This window comes from Mus pahari, chromosome 1 (genome assembly GCF_900095145.1).
Source record: "Mus pahari chromosome 1, PAHARI_EIJ_v1.1, whole genome shotgun sequence".
NCBI classification, from domain to species: domain Eukaryota; kingdom Metazoa; phylum Chordata; class Mammalia; order Rodentia; family Muridae; genus Mus; species Mus pahari.
The window spans coordinates 92,576,500-92,595,596 of NC_034590.1; the positions used below are offsets into that span (position 1 = coordinate 92,576,500).

Sequence of the window (19,097 nt, forward strand, 5' to 3'; positions counted from 1 at the left end):
ACAAGTAAAAGTCAGTGAGAAGCACTGTGTGAGGTGTTCGCAGACATTACTAAAGACTGTTCTGTTTTCCTTTCCTCTTGCTTCCCCCAAATAGGATAAGAACTTTGAATCTGGTCCTAGGATCAAAAAGAGCACTGGAATTCCTAGAAGTTTTATGATGGAAGTGAAAGATCCTAACATGAAAGGTGCAATGCTTACAAACACTGGAAAATATGCAATACCAACTATAGATGCGTAAGTATACAGCTTAGCTGTGACCTGTGGGGACTAGGCAGTCCCAGGGTATAGTGTTTCAGACTTGGGCTTGTAACTTGGCTACTCGGATTCCTTGGGAAGTTTCCATTCCAGAATTGTTCATTTCCACATGTTACATTTCTGTGTTAATTCTGAGAGGCTGCAGTCTGCTCCATTTATGCAAATTTCAAATGAATTTGGGGACTTTTGTCATTAGTGAGTGCCACTTCCCTTGTAGTCTTCTGATTTTTTTCTTTCTGTCATTTCTTTCTTCCTCATTCTCATACATACTCCTACATTTTCTTAACATAAGATGTTTCCATTTCCTAAGTGAATAAAACATGTAATTGTTGTGAGATATAGGCAGGCATTTAGGAGTGAAAGTACAGTAAGATACCAAGGCAGTTTAAATTCAGCAATACTGAAATACTGAGGATGCTTGGCTAGGTTTAGGTATATCACTTCATCTTCAGTCTAAAGTAGGCTTGGTTTATAAGTCATTATTAGTTCAGCCAGCTCTCTACAATACCTTAGTGCTCTTCTGTTTTCTTTTTGAAACAAGAGTTTGTAGTTCAGGGTAGTCTCATTATGTGTTCATCCTGCCTCCACTTTCCTTCCTATTATTGGTGTTACATATGTGCACCACCAGACCAGTCTTTAGTGCTTGTTTTTAATATACTTCCAGTTTTTTTTTTCCTTCTTAGGGTGTGTGTGTGTGTATCATTGTTCATTGTGCCTTTGTGGAGGTCAATACAACTTCGTGGAGTTGGTTTTTTTGTAACTTAGGAAGTCTGGCAGACAGTTTACCTGCTGAACTATTTTGTTAGGTTCCTTATAAGCCAGTGTTTAACAAAGGAACAGAAGAATCTGGTGGTCTAATTCAACTTAGAGTTCTATATATAGATCTGCTCTTAGTAATGTACTTGGCTACTTTCTTTTACTCTCTCTACAGCTTGAGCACACAGGTATATTTTAAGTGTTCCTCTAGGCTGTGATTCTAGATTCTCTACCAGGAACCTCCAGTTTTTATTTAGAAATTGTGCTAAAATCCTGATTCTGCATTGTTGAACTAGCCTTCCAGAAGATCACAAAGTTGAGATCTGAGAATATCCTTTGAGTAATGCCACTTTAGAGGCTAGATGTCCATGTTCTAAGAGACAGATTGGTTTCCTGGCTTTGCACACAAATGTTGAGGTGTAGCATGGTGAGCAGGTGGGGTTGCTGCAGAAAAGATGTAGTGTTTAGGGATATCTGTGTACTTGAATATTCAGATGGTTTGCAAAGAAGAATGATTGTCCTCCACTCCAGCCCTTCACACAGGCTCTGCTCACTCCTCTGCTTTCATCAGCCACCATCCTGAGTTCTCTGTGGTTCATCTTATAGCAGTCTGTTGTGATGCTATATCTGTCTAATTCAGAGACATGTCATAAATGCTGTTGGAACAATTTTAAGTTGCAATTGATTTTGCAGTCAATTTAAGAGCAGACTGCTTCATCTATATCATGTAAAAGTTCTTTTAAAAAAATAGAAGTTTGTATTAGAAAACTTAACATCACCTGTGAACCCTAACTAATAATTCATTGCTTTTGAGTCCTGGGGGAGAAAAGCCCATTTGTGTCAAACACACAGCCCATACTGGGGAGAGATGGGAGCCCAAATATTTTAAATGAAACATTCACTCTTTCCACTAACACCACTGATAAGCAACTCAGACTCTTCTTCTGTTTCTTTTTCTATCCTCTGTTTTCTTCCCCTCCCTCTTTTTTGTTTTTCCCTTTTTTCTTTTCTCTTGGGCAGTGGGAGACTCCTCTTTCACAAATTGGGAACAATGGGGCATAAGCAAATTGATACTTATTTGTGGAATCGTGGTGATGTCTATGGAGCAGCTGCAACACAAATAACACACCTAAGGTACCCTCCTCCATCCAGTGAGACTGTTTCATTTCAGCACCGAGATTAGCACATCCTGTTCCTAATGAACAAAGGTTTTCTCTAAGAAGTCCTCTGGTTTACAGCTTTGAGTATGGAGAAGCGGGGGGCTGTAGAAGCAGCAGAGGCAAGTCTGAGAATAACTTTTTGTGTTTTCTTAGATATATTTAATTCCTACCACTCGTGGGAAATGCATTTCTTCTACAAAAACACTGGACCCAGAATGTGTAATGATGTGTTCTTTCATATTTGTGTAATGTGTTATGATCATTAAATCATGTTTAATTGACTTAAGTAGACTAAGAGGGCCTGGTTATAGATAATACAGTTTCCATCATGTGGCATTAGTTTGGTGCCTGCATGGCCGTTACAGAATGCTAGAATGTGAGAAAAGGTGTTTTTGTTCTTTTTGCTTGTTGGTTTTTGTTTGTTGGTTTGTTTGATTTTTTTTTTTTTTTTTTTTAAGAAACAGTAAAGGAAAATTGTGATCTAGGGTATTCTAGTTCAAATTCTGTCTGGTTGGCACATAGAAATTATGGTAGCCTAACATGTACCCCTGGCCTTAACTTCCTAGAGTTTTAAGGATTCTAAGATCCTTTTAGTTTCTTTTAAGTGTTTCTTTACTTTTGTTTAATTTTTCGTAATTCTGTTTTGTGTCTACATAGGATAGATATAACTGCCCTCTAACATTGAAGGACATGCTTGTGTAAACACAGTCATTGTACTGAAATTGTCTTCCTGTTATGATATAGTATACTGAGCATAGAGCATGGCTTCTTTACCTTCTGACAATCTTAAATGCCGAAACTGTCTTTTACAGAGAGGCCTATGCAATTGGGAAGAAAGAGAAACCACCCTTCTTACCAGAGGAACCATCATCATCTTCAGAAGAAGATGATCCTATCCCAGACGAACTCTTGTGCCTCATCTGCAAAGAAACTATGACTGATGCTGCTATCATCCCCTGCTGTGGAAACAGTTACTGTGATGAATGTAAGAGATTGGGACCCCTTGTAAAGATGTGTATTTCATGTTTGAATGGATGGTTGATTGTGTTTAATAACCGGTCTTTGCCTTTGTTAATTTACTTATTTTTTCATTTTATTTTTTTTAGCTTAAGCTGGCCTTCAATTTAATTTCTGCCCTGATCTTCTATCATTATTTTTTAACAAGACCCTTAGATTGTGTGTGTGTGTGTGTGTGTGTGTGTGTGTGTGTGTGTGTGTGTGTGTGTGTAAGATTCAGAGACAGAGAGGCAAGATTGATTTGCCTGCCTATATGTCTCTGTGTACTGTATTTGTGTCTGGTGACTTGGAAACCGCAGAGCAGGATATGGTGGAATACCTTGGAACTACAGTTATAAACAACTGTGAGCTGCCATGTAGGTGCTGAAAACTGAACTCCAGTCCTCTGTAAGAGTAATAAGTGCTCTTAATCACCACTGATCCCATTTAGTTCTTTCTTTACTTTTTGTATTTTAATGCCTAGTTTTTGTTAAGATATTTTAAAAACTAAAGGCATGTAAAAATGTTGTCACTCTTCTGTAGACTTAGTTGTTTGGGTTTTTTGTATAATATTTTAATTGCTAGCTAAATACAGATGAGTATTTGTTAATGCATTTTCTGTCTGTTTAAACATTTGTCTGAGGTCCATATATGGTGACACTTTTTTTTTTTTTTTTTTTTTTTTAACTAAAACACTTGGAGGTAGAGGCAGGAGGAAATCTGAGTTCAAGGCCAGCCTGGGTTACATAGTGAGACCTTTTTTCAAACATTTGGGGCTGGAGAGATGGCTCATCTATTAAGTGCTGGTTGTTGTTTCACTGGGCCAGAGTTCAGTTCCCAGTACCACATAGCAGCTTACAATCATCTTTAACTCCAGTTCCAGAGAGTCAGACCCTTCTTGTCAGTAAAATTACTTTCTTTTATTTGCTTGTTTGTTTGTTTTTGAGACAGGCAGTCTCATGACTTAGGTCTGGGAGGTGTCATTAACTCATTATGTCAACACCAAGTTGTTACTGTGCCAGCTCACGTTTAACATCTTATCCTGCATAGGTATAAGAACAGCACTCTTGGAGTCAGATGAACATACATGTCCAACATGTCATCAAAATGATGTTTCTCCTGATGCTTTAATTGCCAACAAGTTTTTAAGACAGGTAGCTTTTTGTACCCTTTTTTACACAAAAGTATCTTTAGCATTTTTACTGATTGAACACATTTAAATGAGTGATATATTACATATTCTGCATTTTTATGTTTGGTGTCTATAGGCTGTTAATAACTTTAAAAATGAAACTGGCTATACAAAAAGACTACGAAAACAGTTACCTCCACCCCCACCCCCAGTACCACCACCAAGACCACTCATGCAGCGTAACCTGCAGCCTCTGATGAGATCTCCCATATCAAGACAGCAGGATCCTCTGATGATTCCAGTGACATCTTCCTCAGCTCACCCAACTCCCTCTATAACTTCCTTAGCTTCAAATTCATCTTCTTTGGCTCCATCTGTGCCTGGAAACCCATCTTCTGCCCCAGCTCCAGTACCTGATATAACTGCTACCGTATCTATATCAGTCCATTCAGAAAAATCAGATGGACCTTTTCGGTAAGTCTTTATCTCCTATTATTGAAAACAAACAGGGTCAGTGGTGTAGTTTTTCTTTGATAATAGTTATTATTTTTGAGCTAGGGTCTCACTATGTAGACCCAAGCTAGCCTCACTATGTAGATCCAAGCTAGCCTCTAAATTCAGAGGTTTACCTCTGACTGCCTCCTGGTTGCTAAGTTAAAAGTTCTTTTTTTGCCGGGCGTGGTGGCACACGCCTTTAATCCCAGCACTCGGGAGGCAGAGGCAGGCGGATTTCTGAGTTCGAGGCCAGCCTGGTCTACAGAGTGAGTNAAAAAAAAAAAAAAAAAGTTCATTTTTTTTTTCTACCTTTATTATTTTATATGTATGGTTTGCGTATATGTCTATGTCTGCAGTGGCAAAAGAAGGTTTGTGGAACCCTTAGAACTGAGTTGTAGACAGCTGATTGTGAGCTGTTATGAGTGCTGGGAATAAAACCTGGGTCCTCTAGAAGAGCAAGTGATGCTCTTAACCGCCAATCTATCTCTCCAGCTCCTAAAGTATTACCTTCTTTAATGGACCCTTGTGCTTATTAAAATACTAAATTTCAGCCTAGCAGTGGCAGCACAGGACTCAGGAGGATTTCTGAGTTCCAGAATAGCCAGGGCTTCACAGAAGAGTCCTATCTTGAAAGACCAAAGGGGTCAAGGGCCAGGAATAAGTTGTGACCTCTTGAAAGCAACAGTGGATTTTGTGGTCCACTAACACATACATTTTCTTAACAGTTAGCCAGCTTTTGGAGCTGGACAGATGGCTCAGCAGTTAAAGGCATTGTCTGTTCTTCCAGAAGTTCTGGGTTTAATTCCAGGCAACCAACCACATAGTGGCTCACAACCATCTGTAATGGGATCTGCTGCCCTCTTCTGGCATGCAGGTATACATACAGATAGAGCATCCATTTACATAAAATAAATATACCTTTTTTTAAAAATCAGCTAACTTTCAAAACACAGGTGTAAGGTTCTGATTCATACATACTGAAAGAAAATTTTAAAGGTGAAATCTTTATACATACAAGATAACCCACTATTCTAGGTTAGCCTTTATTTAATCAGTAAAGGAAATAAATACAAAGAATTATCTTAGAGCAGTGGTTGGTTCTTAACTTGTGGGTTGAAACCTTTTTGGAAGTTGACTCACCGTTTCATAGCAGTTGCCAGACCATTGGAGAACAGAGATTTGCATTATGATTCATAACCAAAGTAGTAATAAATAATGTTATGGTTGGAGGGCACAACAACATGAGGAACCATATTAAAGGGTAGCAGTATTTGGAAGTTTCATATTTCTGCACCTATTTTTCTATCATATGTTTCATTCAGGCAATTCCGTCATTTTTAGTGTATATGTAGGAGTGTGGTGGCCCCCCAGCTGTGTGGGTAGAGCTAGAGAGGGCAACTGTAAGGACTTGGTTCCCTAGTGCCATCTTGGAGGATCTGAGGAGCGAATTTCCATTGTTAGGCCTGCATGGAATGCCTCCTGCTAAAGCTTCTCACTGGCTGCACCTCTTAAGTTATGCCTAAAGAGCTTTTTACAGGCCCAGACCGTTGACTTTCCTCAGATAATGATCATCATCACTAACTCATAATGCTGGGTATGGATATAAATAATAGATAAGCAGTATTACTGAATGTTGTCATTTTACTCATTATCATCCACTATGGTAATGTTTTCTTATGTTACATTGTTTTCTAGGGATTCTGATAATAAATTATTACCAGCTGCTGCCCTTACATCAGAACATTCAAAGGGAGCCTCTTCAATTGCTATTACTGCTCTTATGGAAGAAAAGGTAGATTTTTACTGCCTTTAAAATTAGGGTTGTTTGTTTTGTTTTTACAAATACGTGTATTTTTTTTAATTTTTGCTTTGACTTTTTAAAACTTTAACTATTCCTATTTTGTGTGTGTACTCTTAAAGGGGTACCAGGTACCAGTCCTTGGAACTCCATCTTTGTTGGGACAGTCATTATTACATGGACAGTTGATTCCCACAACTGGTGAGTAAAATTAGTTTTGATTTGGATTTTTTTTCCCCTTTAGGAAATAATTAACATTGAATTTCTTATTGATTGTTTTTGTTTGTTTCGTTTGTAAGGCCCAGTAAGAATCAATGCTGCTCGTCCAGGTGGTGGTCGGCCAGGTTGGGAACAGTAAGTACATGTTCAGAGTAACCTTAGATACTTGCCTTGCAACTAAGTGGCCGGGGCAAGTTAGACGGGCTCTTGCTGGATGCTATGTCACATTCAGATTTATATATTGAATTATTATTTGAAGATAGTGATATTTGAAAAACTTGGTTTGAGACACTGACATTTATACAAGAGAAAATGTACACATAACTGCATGTATGGTGTCTGTGTTACTAGGAATTGAGTGCGGGGCTTCAGCACAGGGAATACTTCAGCTAGGGACATAACCTACCCTGGATTGCCCCCAGCCTGTCACTTTTGACTCCCCAGAGCTACTCAGTCTATTGACTAACCTTTCCCTAGAAACATAGTTGATTGACCCCTTATATGTATTATATATGTCTTAGGTAAATGCTTTGTAGCAGTTCTCAACAGGAGCTGCCTTCCAAGTCACAGTGGCACTGGATGTGTAATTAATTTTAATCCAGTTAGATCTAATAACTAAACATAGCATTTTTTTGACTGGATGGTGCTATGTATAGTCTGAAGTTCAATAAATTTTAACTTTATAAAGTTAGATGTTTTATGGTTTAAGAAGAAACAATAAAATAGATCACATTTTAACCACATTTTATATGTTCACAACACCCTTAATTCTTTCACTACTTTTTGCTATGTCTATAAATATTTCAGATTTCTTTTTTTTTTTTTAAAGATTTATTTATTTATTATTATATGTAAGTACACTGTAGCTGTCTTCAGACACTCCAGAAGAGGGAGTCAGATCTCCTTACGGATGGTTGTGAGCCACCATGTGGTTGCTGGGATTTGTACTCAGGACCTTTGGAAGAGCAGTCGGGTGCTCTTACCCACTGAGCCATCTCACCAATCCATATTTCAGATTTCTATCTGAAAATCTCAAAAAAAGAAGTCCACATTAAGTGGGCTCATGAACTTTAAACCCATTTCAGAGGTCACTTTGTAATTCTTTTCTAAAACAGTGAAATACAAACTTTTTAAGTCCTTTTCTGCCTTTAGAACATTTGGATCATGAAATGACCTCAAATTAGTAAGTTGATTCCATATTTAAGTTTTCCAATTTTTTTGTTTTTTGGGTTTTTTTTGAGACAGGTTTTCTCTGTGTAGCTCTGACTGTCCTGGAGCTCACTCTGTAGACCAGGATGACCTCTAACTCAGAAATCCGCCTGCCTCTGCCTCCCAAGTGCTGAGATTAAAGGCGTATGCCACCACTGCCCGGCAGTTTTCTAGATTCTTAACTTTCCTAAATGGTTGAACTCTTTTCTGTCTTAATTTGGATGATCAAATTTCAATTTAGTAAATAAATACATTGTAAGAATAGTGTCTACCACACAAAGTTCCTCATTTTTTTTTCCTGATTTGTTAGTAGTTATTAAAATCTGTAGGATATGATTTTTCTGACCTGACACAAAGAAGATGCATTATGGCATTAAAAATGATTAGATTTGGGCTGGAGAGATGGCGAAGTAATTAAGAGCACTTCCATCTTACAGAGGGCCTAGGTTCAGTTCCCAGCACCCACAACTATCTGTAACTCAGCTCCAGGGGAGCTAATGCTCTCTTCTGAAACTCTGCAGCTGCTGCCATTGCATGTACCTAGTACACAGACGTACATGTAGGTAAAATACTCATGCATATACATTTAAGTGTTTTTTTAATCAATATTCTGACTTATGAAGACATTTCTTTGAAATTTCCATCCTAAGTTTTGTTTTCTTTTGTTTGAAAAGATAAACCAAATTTGTAGAGAAAATAGACTGATGAGAGACTAGTAGAATATATCATTAGAAAGCATATGAAATTTAGAGACAGGTGCGCCTGTGTTTGAATGTAGAGATAAACATACTGGAGTTGGCATCGTTTACTGGGTCCAGGGCTGTGAGGGTGTAGGTTTCTCTTCAACCCATATTTTCTCATTTTTTGCACTCAAAAAGTATTCTACTTAAGCATGTAAGAACCTACATAGAGCCTTGCAAAGTAAAGGGCTCTTTTTTTTTTTTTTTTTTTTTTAAATATTTATTTATTTATATGTAATAGCTATCTTCAGACACTCCAGAAGAGGGAATCAGATTTCGCTACAGATGGTTGTGAGCCACCATGTGGTTGCTGGGATTTGAACTCAGGACCCTTGGAAGAGCAGTCGACGCTCTTAACCGCTGAGCCATCTCACCAGCCCAAAGGGCTCTTTTCTAAACACTAAGTTTATATAATGTGTACAATGCTAATGAAAATACAGAAAATACTCAAGACTATGTTATTCTTAAAGTTATCTTAAGTAAATATAATATTTGCTTAGATCTCCTCTGGAACAACTTTTAAGAGTTTAAAATTAGGAAAGTTTTCAAAGCAAGTTAAATAGATAGTTTTTTAAAAACTTTTTTGAGACAGGGTTTCTCTGTATAGCTCTGGCTGTCCTGGAACTCACTCTGTAGACCAGGCTGGCCTCGAACTCAGAAATCCGCCTGCCTCTGGCCTCCCAAGTGTTGAGATTAAAGGCGTGCGCCACCACTGCCCCGCAAAATAGATACTTTAAAGTGTGTGCACTGATGAGTTGTAATGTAATGTAATAATGATACGTTATACCTAAGACAAATAAATACTCAGGGTTTTTTTTGTCCTGTTTTAAACCTTTCACAGTTCCAACAAACTTGGATACCTAGTTTCTCCACCACAGCAAATTAGAAGAGGAGAAAGAAGCTGTTACAGGTAAGCATGCTAGAACTCTTAGAAAATAATCCCATAGCAATGGAAATATACAAAGAAATAAAACAGGAGTGGTGAGGAAAGAGACATCATTTGCTCTCCTTCCTTCTCTTAAAATGTTTAGTAGTTTTCCTTAAGAAATTTGGGAACTGGGGGTTACAGTTCAGTGGTTAGTTTCTTGCTAGCCTATGTAAGGCCCCAGGTTTAATCCCTACCAGATGCAGAATAAAGTCTCATTTGAAGGTATGTTTACAAAAACTGTTTATTAGCAAGTATAGCAAGTAACACTGTAATCCCAGTGTTAGGGAGTCAGAGGCAAGAAGATTGTGAGTTGGAAGCCAGTTCGCATGACATAACAAGACCTGTCTGGGGAAGGAGGTAGGGAAAGGAACATGGGAAAACATGTTACATTTTGATATGTGTGCCCATGTTTGGTATGTATGCTCATGTGTATAGGAGAATACATTCTTACAGAGGCCCAAGAAGGATGTCAGGTACCCTGTTCTATCACTCCCTGCCTTGCTCTTGAGAAAAGGTAACTCACTAAAACTGGAGCTAGACTGGTGGACAGCAAGCCCCGGTAATCTGCCTGTCTCTGCCCCCACAACACTGGGGTTAATTGTAGGCATGCATGGCCATACCTGGCTGGCTGTGTGGGTGCTGGGGATTTGGGCTTCACTCCTTGCACTTGTGCAAGCACCCTTACCTACTCACTGAGCCATCTCCTTAGCCCCTCAGACTCTGTTCTTAGTATTCCTTCCACTGATTACTTGGTCTGTACTGGTACATGGCAGGATACAGCCTATAAAAGTTAGCCAGCTCAGATTCCAGAAGGAAAAAAACATTGTGTTTCTTTGTCTCAGTCTTTCCCTGCCTTCTCTTTCCCAAAAGAAGAGACCAGATTTGTCTTAAAGCCTGGGTTTTATATGGAGATAGTTATTTAAATCAGGGTGCAGAAACTTCCAAACTTGATAAAAAGCTTTGACTGATCTTCTAGTGGACCAATCACCAATCAGAATTGCTAATCTCATGACAAATTACATTAAACAAAGGGATGTGTTCTGAATCATGGATATGGTTCTGAGCAGACAAGGCTAAACACCCGTCGCCTTATATACCATTTGCCCAGTTAGTTTAGCAAAAGAGGAATCAGACAATTTAGCACTATTATTTCTTTTTTGGGGGGAGAATGTTGATATCTTCAGTTTTGTTTTGTTTTTTAAAGATTTATTTATTTATTATATGTAAGTACACTGTAGCTGTCTTCAGACACTCCAGAAGAGGGCATCAGATCTTGTTACAGATGGTTATGAGCCACCATGTGGTTGCTGGGATTTGAACTCCGGACCTTCGGAAGAAGCAGTCAGTTGCTCTTACCCACTGAGCCATCTCACCAGCCCCGATATCTTCAGTTTTGATTACAAATATTTATTGGAATTAGTATGATTCTGTTTTGTTTGGTTTCACCCACTTCCTCCAAAAGGAAGTTGCAGTGGTTTTTGTTAATGTAAACTTTGAGTCTAGAAAAGCATCTTCAGGGAGAAATAGGTTGCAGCTATGTTAATCTATCACTTCCTTCAAGATATGTTTCCTGTCAGTTGATAAAGGCCTTACAAATTAGAATCTTGGAGCTTGAGGGGTAGTTCAGTGGTTAAGAGTACTGGCTACTCTTGCAGAGGGTCCAGGATTTTGAAATAGAGTTGTTGAAAAGTTTTTGTTTTTAGCCAAGTTCTTGATTATTTATTACCCAAGGTGGTCTCAAAGACTCAAGTGATTGTCCAGCCTACTGAGCAGTTGAGACTGTAGACTTGTATGACCTTACCTGTCCTGTAGGGCTAATGTGTACAAATACACCTTAACTGCATTTGTACTGGAGTAGTTGATTCTACTCCAGTTTTTGCACTTTGGAAAATACTTATAAACAGAAAAAGAAAGCCTCATTTATCTCAGATGGATTTAATGTAAAGGTATAATACCTTGGAATTTATCTCTCCAGAAGTATAAACCGCGGGCGACACCACAGCGAACGATCACAGAGGACTCAAGGCCCATCACTTCCAGCAACTCCAGTCTTTGTGCCTGTTCCACCACCTCCTTTGTATCCACCTCCTCCCCATACACTTCCTCTTCCTCCAGGTGTACCTCCCCCACAGTTTTCTCCTCAGTTTCCTCCTGGCCAGCCTCCACCAGCAGGATATAGTGTCCCTCCTCCAGGGTTTCCACCAGCTCCTGCCAATATATCAACACCTTGGGTATCGTCAGGAGTGCAGACTGCCCATTCAAATACCATCCCTATAACACAAGTCCTTCCTTTGTCCAGGGAAGAATTCTATAGAGAACAACGACGACTAAAGGAAGAGTGAGTATTTTAGTTTGAAATTATCATACACTTTTTTCATTTTCTGATATAACATTAAATAGGTATTTTGGAAACATTTTCCAGTGTTTCCAGTTAGTAAAGAAAATTCACCTAAAATTTAAACCAAAGCCATGCAAGCAACTTCCTCAGGGATACCTAGTTATTCATAGTTTTAAAGTAGAAAACTAATGGCAATTTCATTCATTTCATTCATGATCTAATTACATTTGTCTTGTTAGTTTTCTTAAATGGTTTTTGTTAACTTTCACTCTTTAACTTTATTTTACTAGGGAAAAGAAAAAGTCCAAGCTAGATGAGTTTACAAATGATTTTGCTAAGGAATTGATGGAATACAAAAAGATTCAAAAGGAGCGTAGGCGCTCATTTTCCAGGTTAGTGTTTTGCAAGCCTTCACAACAGAATTACAAATGGGACTTTGAATATCCAGGGATTACCTATGGATATAAATAACATTGCACTTATGAGATTTTTCTGATTCGGTCTAGTTTTATAGAATGGAGGAGATGTAGCTTATTCCCCAATATGTCCATTAAAATAATCTCAGTGTAAATTCTATTGTGTAGAACTAGGATTTATGGGGACTAAGTTGTCCTTGTCCCTTGAAGTTATTCATAATATGATATAATGGGAAATGTTTATGGAAGGAAGGACATAGGGGGCTAGCCAGAGAGTATTCCGAGGGCCTTTGCCATAAGACTACAGCTTCTTGCTGTAACATTAACCTGTGCGATTTTAAAAAGTAGTGGTAGAATACGCCTTGCTGTATTATTAGAAAAGAAAAACAAATTACAGAAGTTCCCTGGAAGTTTGTTTAAAGACTTTGTTTTTTAGATTTAACACTTAAAATGTGGTTCCTTTTAAAGCTAGATTCTTGGCTAGTGTAAGAAAAAAAAAATAGATTCCTACTTAAATAATCAGACAGGAAGTGAAATTTAAATTTAATTGACATTTGTTTGATGTTAATAGCTCATAAAACTCACGGTACATTAATGCACTCCACTCTGATGTCAAGCCTTGGCTTTTGTTTTGTACTAAGTGACTTGTGTATTTATTCCATTCCAGTAGAGGTCACTGCACCTCTTTAATCATCTAAGACAAAACTTGATGCAAAGAAAGATAAAACCGTGAGAAAAGAATACTAGACTGTCTGTTTTTACTTTGTTTATATCTCTCAACCATCAACTATGCTTTTGTTTGTAGGTCTAAATCTCCCTATAGTGGGTCATCGTATTCAAGAAGTTCATACACTTACTCAAAGTCAAGGTCTGGCTCAACACGTTCACGCTCTTACTCTCGGTCCTTCAGCCGCTCACACTCTCGCTCCTATTCACGATCACCCCCATACCCCAGGAGAGGCAGAGGCAAGAGCCGCAATTACCGTTCACGGTCCAGATCTCATGGATACCACCGATCTAGGTCAAGGTCACCTCCCTATAGACGATACCACTCACGGTCCAGATCTCCTCAAGCATTTAGGGGACAGTCTCCCACTAAACGCAATGTACCTCAAGGAGAAACAGAGCGTGAGTATTTTAATAGATACAGAGAAGTTCCACCCCCTTATGACATCAAAGCCTATTATGGGCGGAGTGTCGACTTTAGAGACCCATTTGAGAAAGAACGCTACCGGGAATGGGAAAGGAAATACCGAGAGTGGTATGAGAAGTACTACAAAGGGTACGCAGTGGGAGCTCAACCTAGACCCTCGGCCAATAGAGAGGACTTTTCTCCAGAGAGACTCTTACCTCTTAATATCAGAAATTCACCCTTTACAAGGGGGCGCAGAGAAGACTATGCTGCTGGACAAAGTCATAGAAATAGAAATCTAGGTGGCAACTATCCAGAAAAGCTTTCAACAAGAGACAGTCACAATCCAAAAGATAATCCAAAATCGAAGGAGAAGGAGAGTGAAAATGTTCCAGGAGACGGCAAAGGAAACAAGCATAAGAAACACAGGAAACGAAGAAAGGGAGAAGAGAGTGAGAGCTTCCTGAACCCAGAGCTACTGGAGACTTCTAGGAAATCCAGGGAATCATCAGGGATTGATGAGACTAAGACAGATACACTGTTTGTTCTCCCAAGTAGAGATGATGCTACACCTGTTAGGGATGAACCAATGGATGCAGAATCTATCACTTTCAAGTCAGTTTCTGAAAAAGACAAGAGAGAAAAGGATAAGCCAAAAGTAAAAAGTGACAAGACTAAACGGAAAAGTGACGGGTCTGCTACAGCCAAGAAAGACAATGTTTTAAAACCTTCCAAAGGACCCCAGGAAAAGGTAGATGGAGACCGTGAGAAATCTCCTCGGTCTGAACCGCCACTCAAAAAAGCCAAAGAGGAGGCTACAAAGATGGACTCTGTAAAACCTTCCTCATCTTCTCAGAAGGATGAGAAGGTCACTGGAACCCCTAGAAAAGCCCATTCGAAATCTGCAAAAGAACACCAGGAGGCAAAGCCAGTCAAGGAGGAGAAGGTAAAAAAGGACTGTTCCAAAGACATTAAGTCAGAAAAGCCAGCCAGTAAGGATGAGAAAGCCAAGAAGCCTGAGAAAAATAAACTACTTGATAGCAAGGGAGAAAAACGAAAGAGAAAAACGGAAGAAAAGAGTGTAGATAAAGATTTTGAGTCATCTTCAATGAAAATCTCTAAAGTAGAAGGAACAGAAATAGTGAAACCATCACCAAAGCGGAAAATGGAAGGTGATGTTGAAAAGCTGGAAAGGACCCCAGAAAAGGACAAGATTGCATCATCAACTACCCCAGCCAAAAAAATCAAACTCAACAGAGAAACTGGAAAAAAAATTGGAAATGCAGAAAATGCATCTACTACAAAAGAACCTTCTGAAAAATTGGAGTCAACATCTAGCAAAATCAAACAGGAAAAAGTCAAGGGGAAGGCCAAACGGAAAGTAGCTGGGACAGAAGGCTCCAGCTCTACACTTGTGGATTATACCAGGTATGGAGGCTGGGGGTGGGGGTGAGAGGAGATGTGTGGGAGGTGGGGCAACAGCAACGAGTGTCCTTTATGGGAAATGATATCCTTTGATCTTATCCATGTGTGTAACTTACATTCTTAAGAGTCTGCAGCATTGTTTCAAGTCGGGGAGGGGTGAACCACATTGGTTTTTATAGTTTGATCATGTGTGTCTTTCTTAGGGCAGAATAATATAACTTTTTTAAGCTAAAAAAACAACCTATTTTAAGCTAGCTTTAAAAAAATTTACTTAACAATGTTTTTATTAGTAAACTTTTTATTAATTAAAAGTATGTTCATTTGTTTTAGTACAAGTTCAACTGGAGGCAGTCCTGTGAGGAAATCTGAAGAAAAGACAGATACAAAGCGAACAGTCATTAAAACTATGGAGGAATATAATAATGATAATACAGCTCCTGCTGAAGATGTTATAATTATGATTCAGGTTCCTCAGTCCAAATGGGATAAAGAAGACTTTGAGTCTGAAGAAGATGTTACAACCACACAATCTATACAGAGAGCAGGGAAATCGTTGAGTGTTATAAAAAATGTTACTACTAAGCCATCAGCTACAGCTAAGTACACTGAGAAAGAAAGTGAGCAGCCTGAGAAAATTCAGAAGCTTCCCAAGGAGGTGAGCCATGAGATGATGATGCAGCATGAGCTCAGGAGCTCAAATGGTGCTGCGTCCAGACAGAAGGGCAGAGCCAAGGAACGGGATCACTCAGGGTTGGAGAAGGACAACCCTGACAAGAGGAAGAGCAGTACCCAGCCAGACAAGGAGAGCACTGTGGACCGCCTGAATGAACAAGGACATTTTAAGAATCTCTCTCAGTCTTCCAAAGAGACCAGGACTTCAGAGAAGCATGAGTCTGTTCGTAGTTCCTCAAATAAAGACTTCACTCCTGGTAGAGACAAGAAAGTAGACTACGAAAGCAGAGATTATTCCAGTTCCAAACGAAGAGATGAGAGAAGTGAATTAGCAAGAAGAAAAGACTCTCCTCCTCGGAGTAAAGAGTCTTTATCTGGACAGAAAAGTAAGCCGAGGGAGGAGAGAGATTTACCTAAAAAGGGGACCGAGTCAAAAAAAAGTAATTCTAGTCCCCCAAGAGACAAAAAGCCTCATGATCATAAAGCCTCCTACGAAACTAAACGCCCATGTGAAGAGACAAAGTCTATAGATAAAAACTCTGGGAAGGAACGGGAGAAGCATGCTGCTGAAGCTCGCAATGGGAAAGAGTCCAGTGGTAACAAACTGCCCTATGTACCTAACCCAGCAGACCCTCCCATTGAAAAGGAGCTGGCTGCTGGGCAGGTTGAGAAGAGTGCCCTCAAGCCAAAGCCCCAGCTGAGTCACTCCTCTAGGCTTTCCTCTGACCTAACCAGGGAGACGGATGAGGCTGCCTTTGAACCAGACTATAATGAGAGCGACAGTGAGAGTAATGTGTCTGTGAAGGAAGAAGAAGCTGTTGTCAGTATCTCCAAGGACTTGAAAGAGAAAACAACAGAGAAAGCAAAAGAGAGCTTGACTATAGCAACAGCCAGCCAGCCAGGTGCAGACAGGAGCCAGAGCCAAAGTAGCCCCAGTGTTAGTCCAAGTAGAAGTCATAGCCCTTCTGGTAGCCAGACCCGAAGCCACAGCAGCAGTGCCAGCTCAGCAGGAAGCCAAGACAGCAAAAAGAAGAAAAAGAAGAAAGACAAGAAAAAGCACAAGAAGCATAAAAAGCACAAGAAACATAAGAAGCACGCAGGTGCAGATGGCGATGTGGAGAAGAGCCAGAAACATAAACACAAGAAGAAGAAGGCGAAGAAGAACAAAGACAAGGAGAAGGAGAAAGATGACCAAAAAGTGAAATCTGTCACTGTGTGAAGGACGGATGTTTTAATTGACTTAATTACTAAGTCATCTGTATTAAATTCTGTTATAATGTAAAGAGATTCCAGCCTTGTAAATAATGAGTGGAAGACCCTGTGCTGCACTTAAAAGTATTTGCTGCTTGATTATTTCATTTTTACATCAGAGCTTTATAACGAACTTTTGTACAGAATTGTGAGTTGTGACCATGGAACATGAGAGGTTTTGCTAGGGCCTATTATTTTTAACCACCATTAATTAGTTGGGGTGGAGTTTACTGTACTGTGAAATTTTCACATTTGAATTTTTTTAATTGCCTGGCAAATGCTGATATCAGTTCAGAAATATCAGCAGAATGATTTGCTGAACTCATTACAGCCCCGTTACGTCACTTTTTGATTACAATAAAAGTTTTCAGTAAACTTTTCACTTGTTGAAAATGTATATTATTTAAAGTCAGTAGTGTCTCATTTCTTCAAGATCCTTCAAGCCTGCAAGTCAAGCTGAATAGACAAAATTCTAAACATTGGAAATGTACTTCAGAGGGGTCTAGTGAAAGGTCTTTGTTTCTAGCAATTAGAAGTTAGGTTTCTAAAAAGGAGGGCAGGGTGCTTAACTCCCAGTGATGAGGAATTGGGCTTTTCTAGCCATGAGGTTTTCTTGGAATTCTGCTAGGTCAATATTAAATTCCTTGATGAAACAGAATCCACTTAAGTGGTGTGGTTGTGTCCATCCTCTGCCCCACTGACAAAAGCAAGTAATAGTGTGATCCTGGGGGTAGGGGAGAGATTCTCCTTCACTCTGTCTGGAACTCAGTGAAGGCGCTTGAAAGGATTTGGGGACAGGTTAAGTGGTTTTAGAGAATGTGGCATGAATAGGGCCTGTCACAGTCCATGGCTAAATTGCTAGCCTGCTGTCCTGAGGTGCTGTGCTTGGACTCTCAGTGTGTGGTACTCCATACAATTGCCGGTTCTTGGCTTCAAGACAAGACACGGGAATGTAGTGTTTAGGGCAATATTTACCATTTAAAATAGTAAGTGATAACACTTTTTTTTTTTCTATTTTAAAGTGTGTGTGTCCATGGAGGGAGAGGAGAGCATTGGAGCCCTCTGTAACCAGCTGGAGTCACTCACAGGTAGTTGTGAGCTGCCTCATGTGGATGTTGGGAACCAAATTCAGGTTCTGTGCAAGAGCAACAAACACTTGTCACCACTGAGCCAAAGTAACATGAGTGCTACAGGTGTGGAAGCCATGGAGAGATGCTGCCTTGAGCCAGATCAGCTTCGCTGTGACTGCTCAGCTCAGCCCTGAGGCCAAGCGCACACACCTGCTGTTAGCGCTAAGCTGTCTGACCACTTAGGCCCACACACAACATACTCCCACTTTTACTTTGAGGTCATCCAGCAAGATTATACTCTTAATTCCTACTAATTAGATCTATAACTCGATCCTGTTTCCAACATTGACTATTAAAACTGGTTACTCACAGTCTTGGGCTCATTCTTGAAGCTCACTTGGCCTTCACTTTAGTTGCAGCTCCACTCCTATGACGGGTTCCTGGCTACTGATCATCTCTAAGTGTTGTGCCTTTGCAGTTAAGAGCAGTTTTCCCAGCTTTGGTGGTGGTTGAACTGAGTTTAATTTTTGGTTTTTTTGTTTTTGTTTTTGTTTTTTGTAGCCTATAGATTTAATATGCCAACAGCCACAGAACCTGTGCCGGCCCCCTTCCCCATCTATTCCCCAAACTATATGCTGTTTAACAGAAACCTTCAAAGGCTCGAGACATGCTCAGTGAGTTGAATGCTTCACAAGCCTGAGGACTTGAATTCAAGTCCTCAGAACCCAAGTAAGTCTAGATGCTACATGTGCATCTGTAACTCCAGCGTTCTACAGTGAGGTGCCACAAACGAGACACACTGGGAAGGGGGAAGGGCTGTGGTACATGTGTAGTCACTCCCATAAACATACATGGTACAGATTTTTTTTACTTATGAATGTAGCGTTTGGAGGACAACTTGAAATACTACTCAATAAAAGGGTTTCCTTTTGTTTTAATTACTATTTGTTAGGCACTGCCCGGTGCTTTGTACGTTATATAACCATTAAAAATACCCACAGCCCTTCATGGTACGTGTGGTTTTGGTTTTTGGTTTTGTTTTGTTTCAACCTCAGTTGTTAATGCTAATTAATATCTGATTGGTCCCAACTTGCACCCTGCTATG

At 39.6% G+C, this 19,097-nt stretch overlaps 1 protein-coding gene across 2 annotated transcripts in view; it reads left to right on the forward strand.

Annotated features, from left to right (window-relative positions):
* Positions 1-17,304, forward strand: part of Rbbp6 (RB binding protein 6, ubiquitin ligase) — a 33,195-nt gene extending 15,891 nt beyond the window's left edge. The window contains exons 7-18 of one of the 2 annotated variants that reach the window (XM_021215565.2): positions 95-234; positions 2,984-3,156; positions 4,218-4,321; positions 4,436-4,773; positions 6,490-6,586; positions 6,715-6,793; positions 6,892-6,946; positions 9,602-9,670; positions 11,664-12,026; positions 12,317-12,418; positions 13,248-15,002; positions 15,330-17,304. In XM_021215565.2, coding sequence (XP_021071224.1) covers positions 95-234; positions 2,984-3,156; positions 4,218-4,321; positions 4,436-4,773; positions 6,490-6,586; positions 6,715-6,793; positions 6,892-6,946; positions 9,602-9,670; positions 11,664-12,026; positions 12,317-12,418; positions 13,248-15,002; positions 15,330-16,890 — 4,836 coding nt within the window. In that variant the 3' untranslated portion in view covers positions 16,891-17,304. The remainder of the gene's footprint in view (positions 1-94; positions 235-2,983; positions 3,157-4,217; positions 4,322-4,435; positions 4,774-6,489; positions 6,587-6,714; positions 6,794-6,891; positions 6,947-9,601; positions 9,671-11,663; positions 12,027-12,316; positions 12,419-13,247; positions 15,003-15,329) is intronic. The other variant, XM_021215572.2, reaches the window with a different exon arrangement.
* Positions 17,305-19,097: the final 1,793 nt, after the last annotated feature.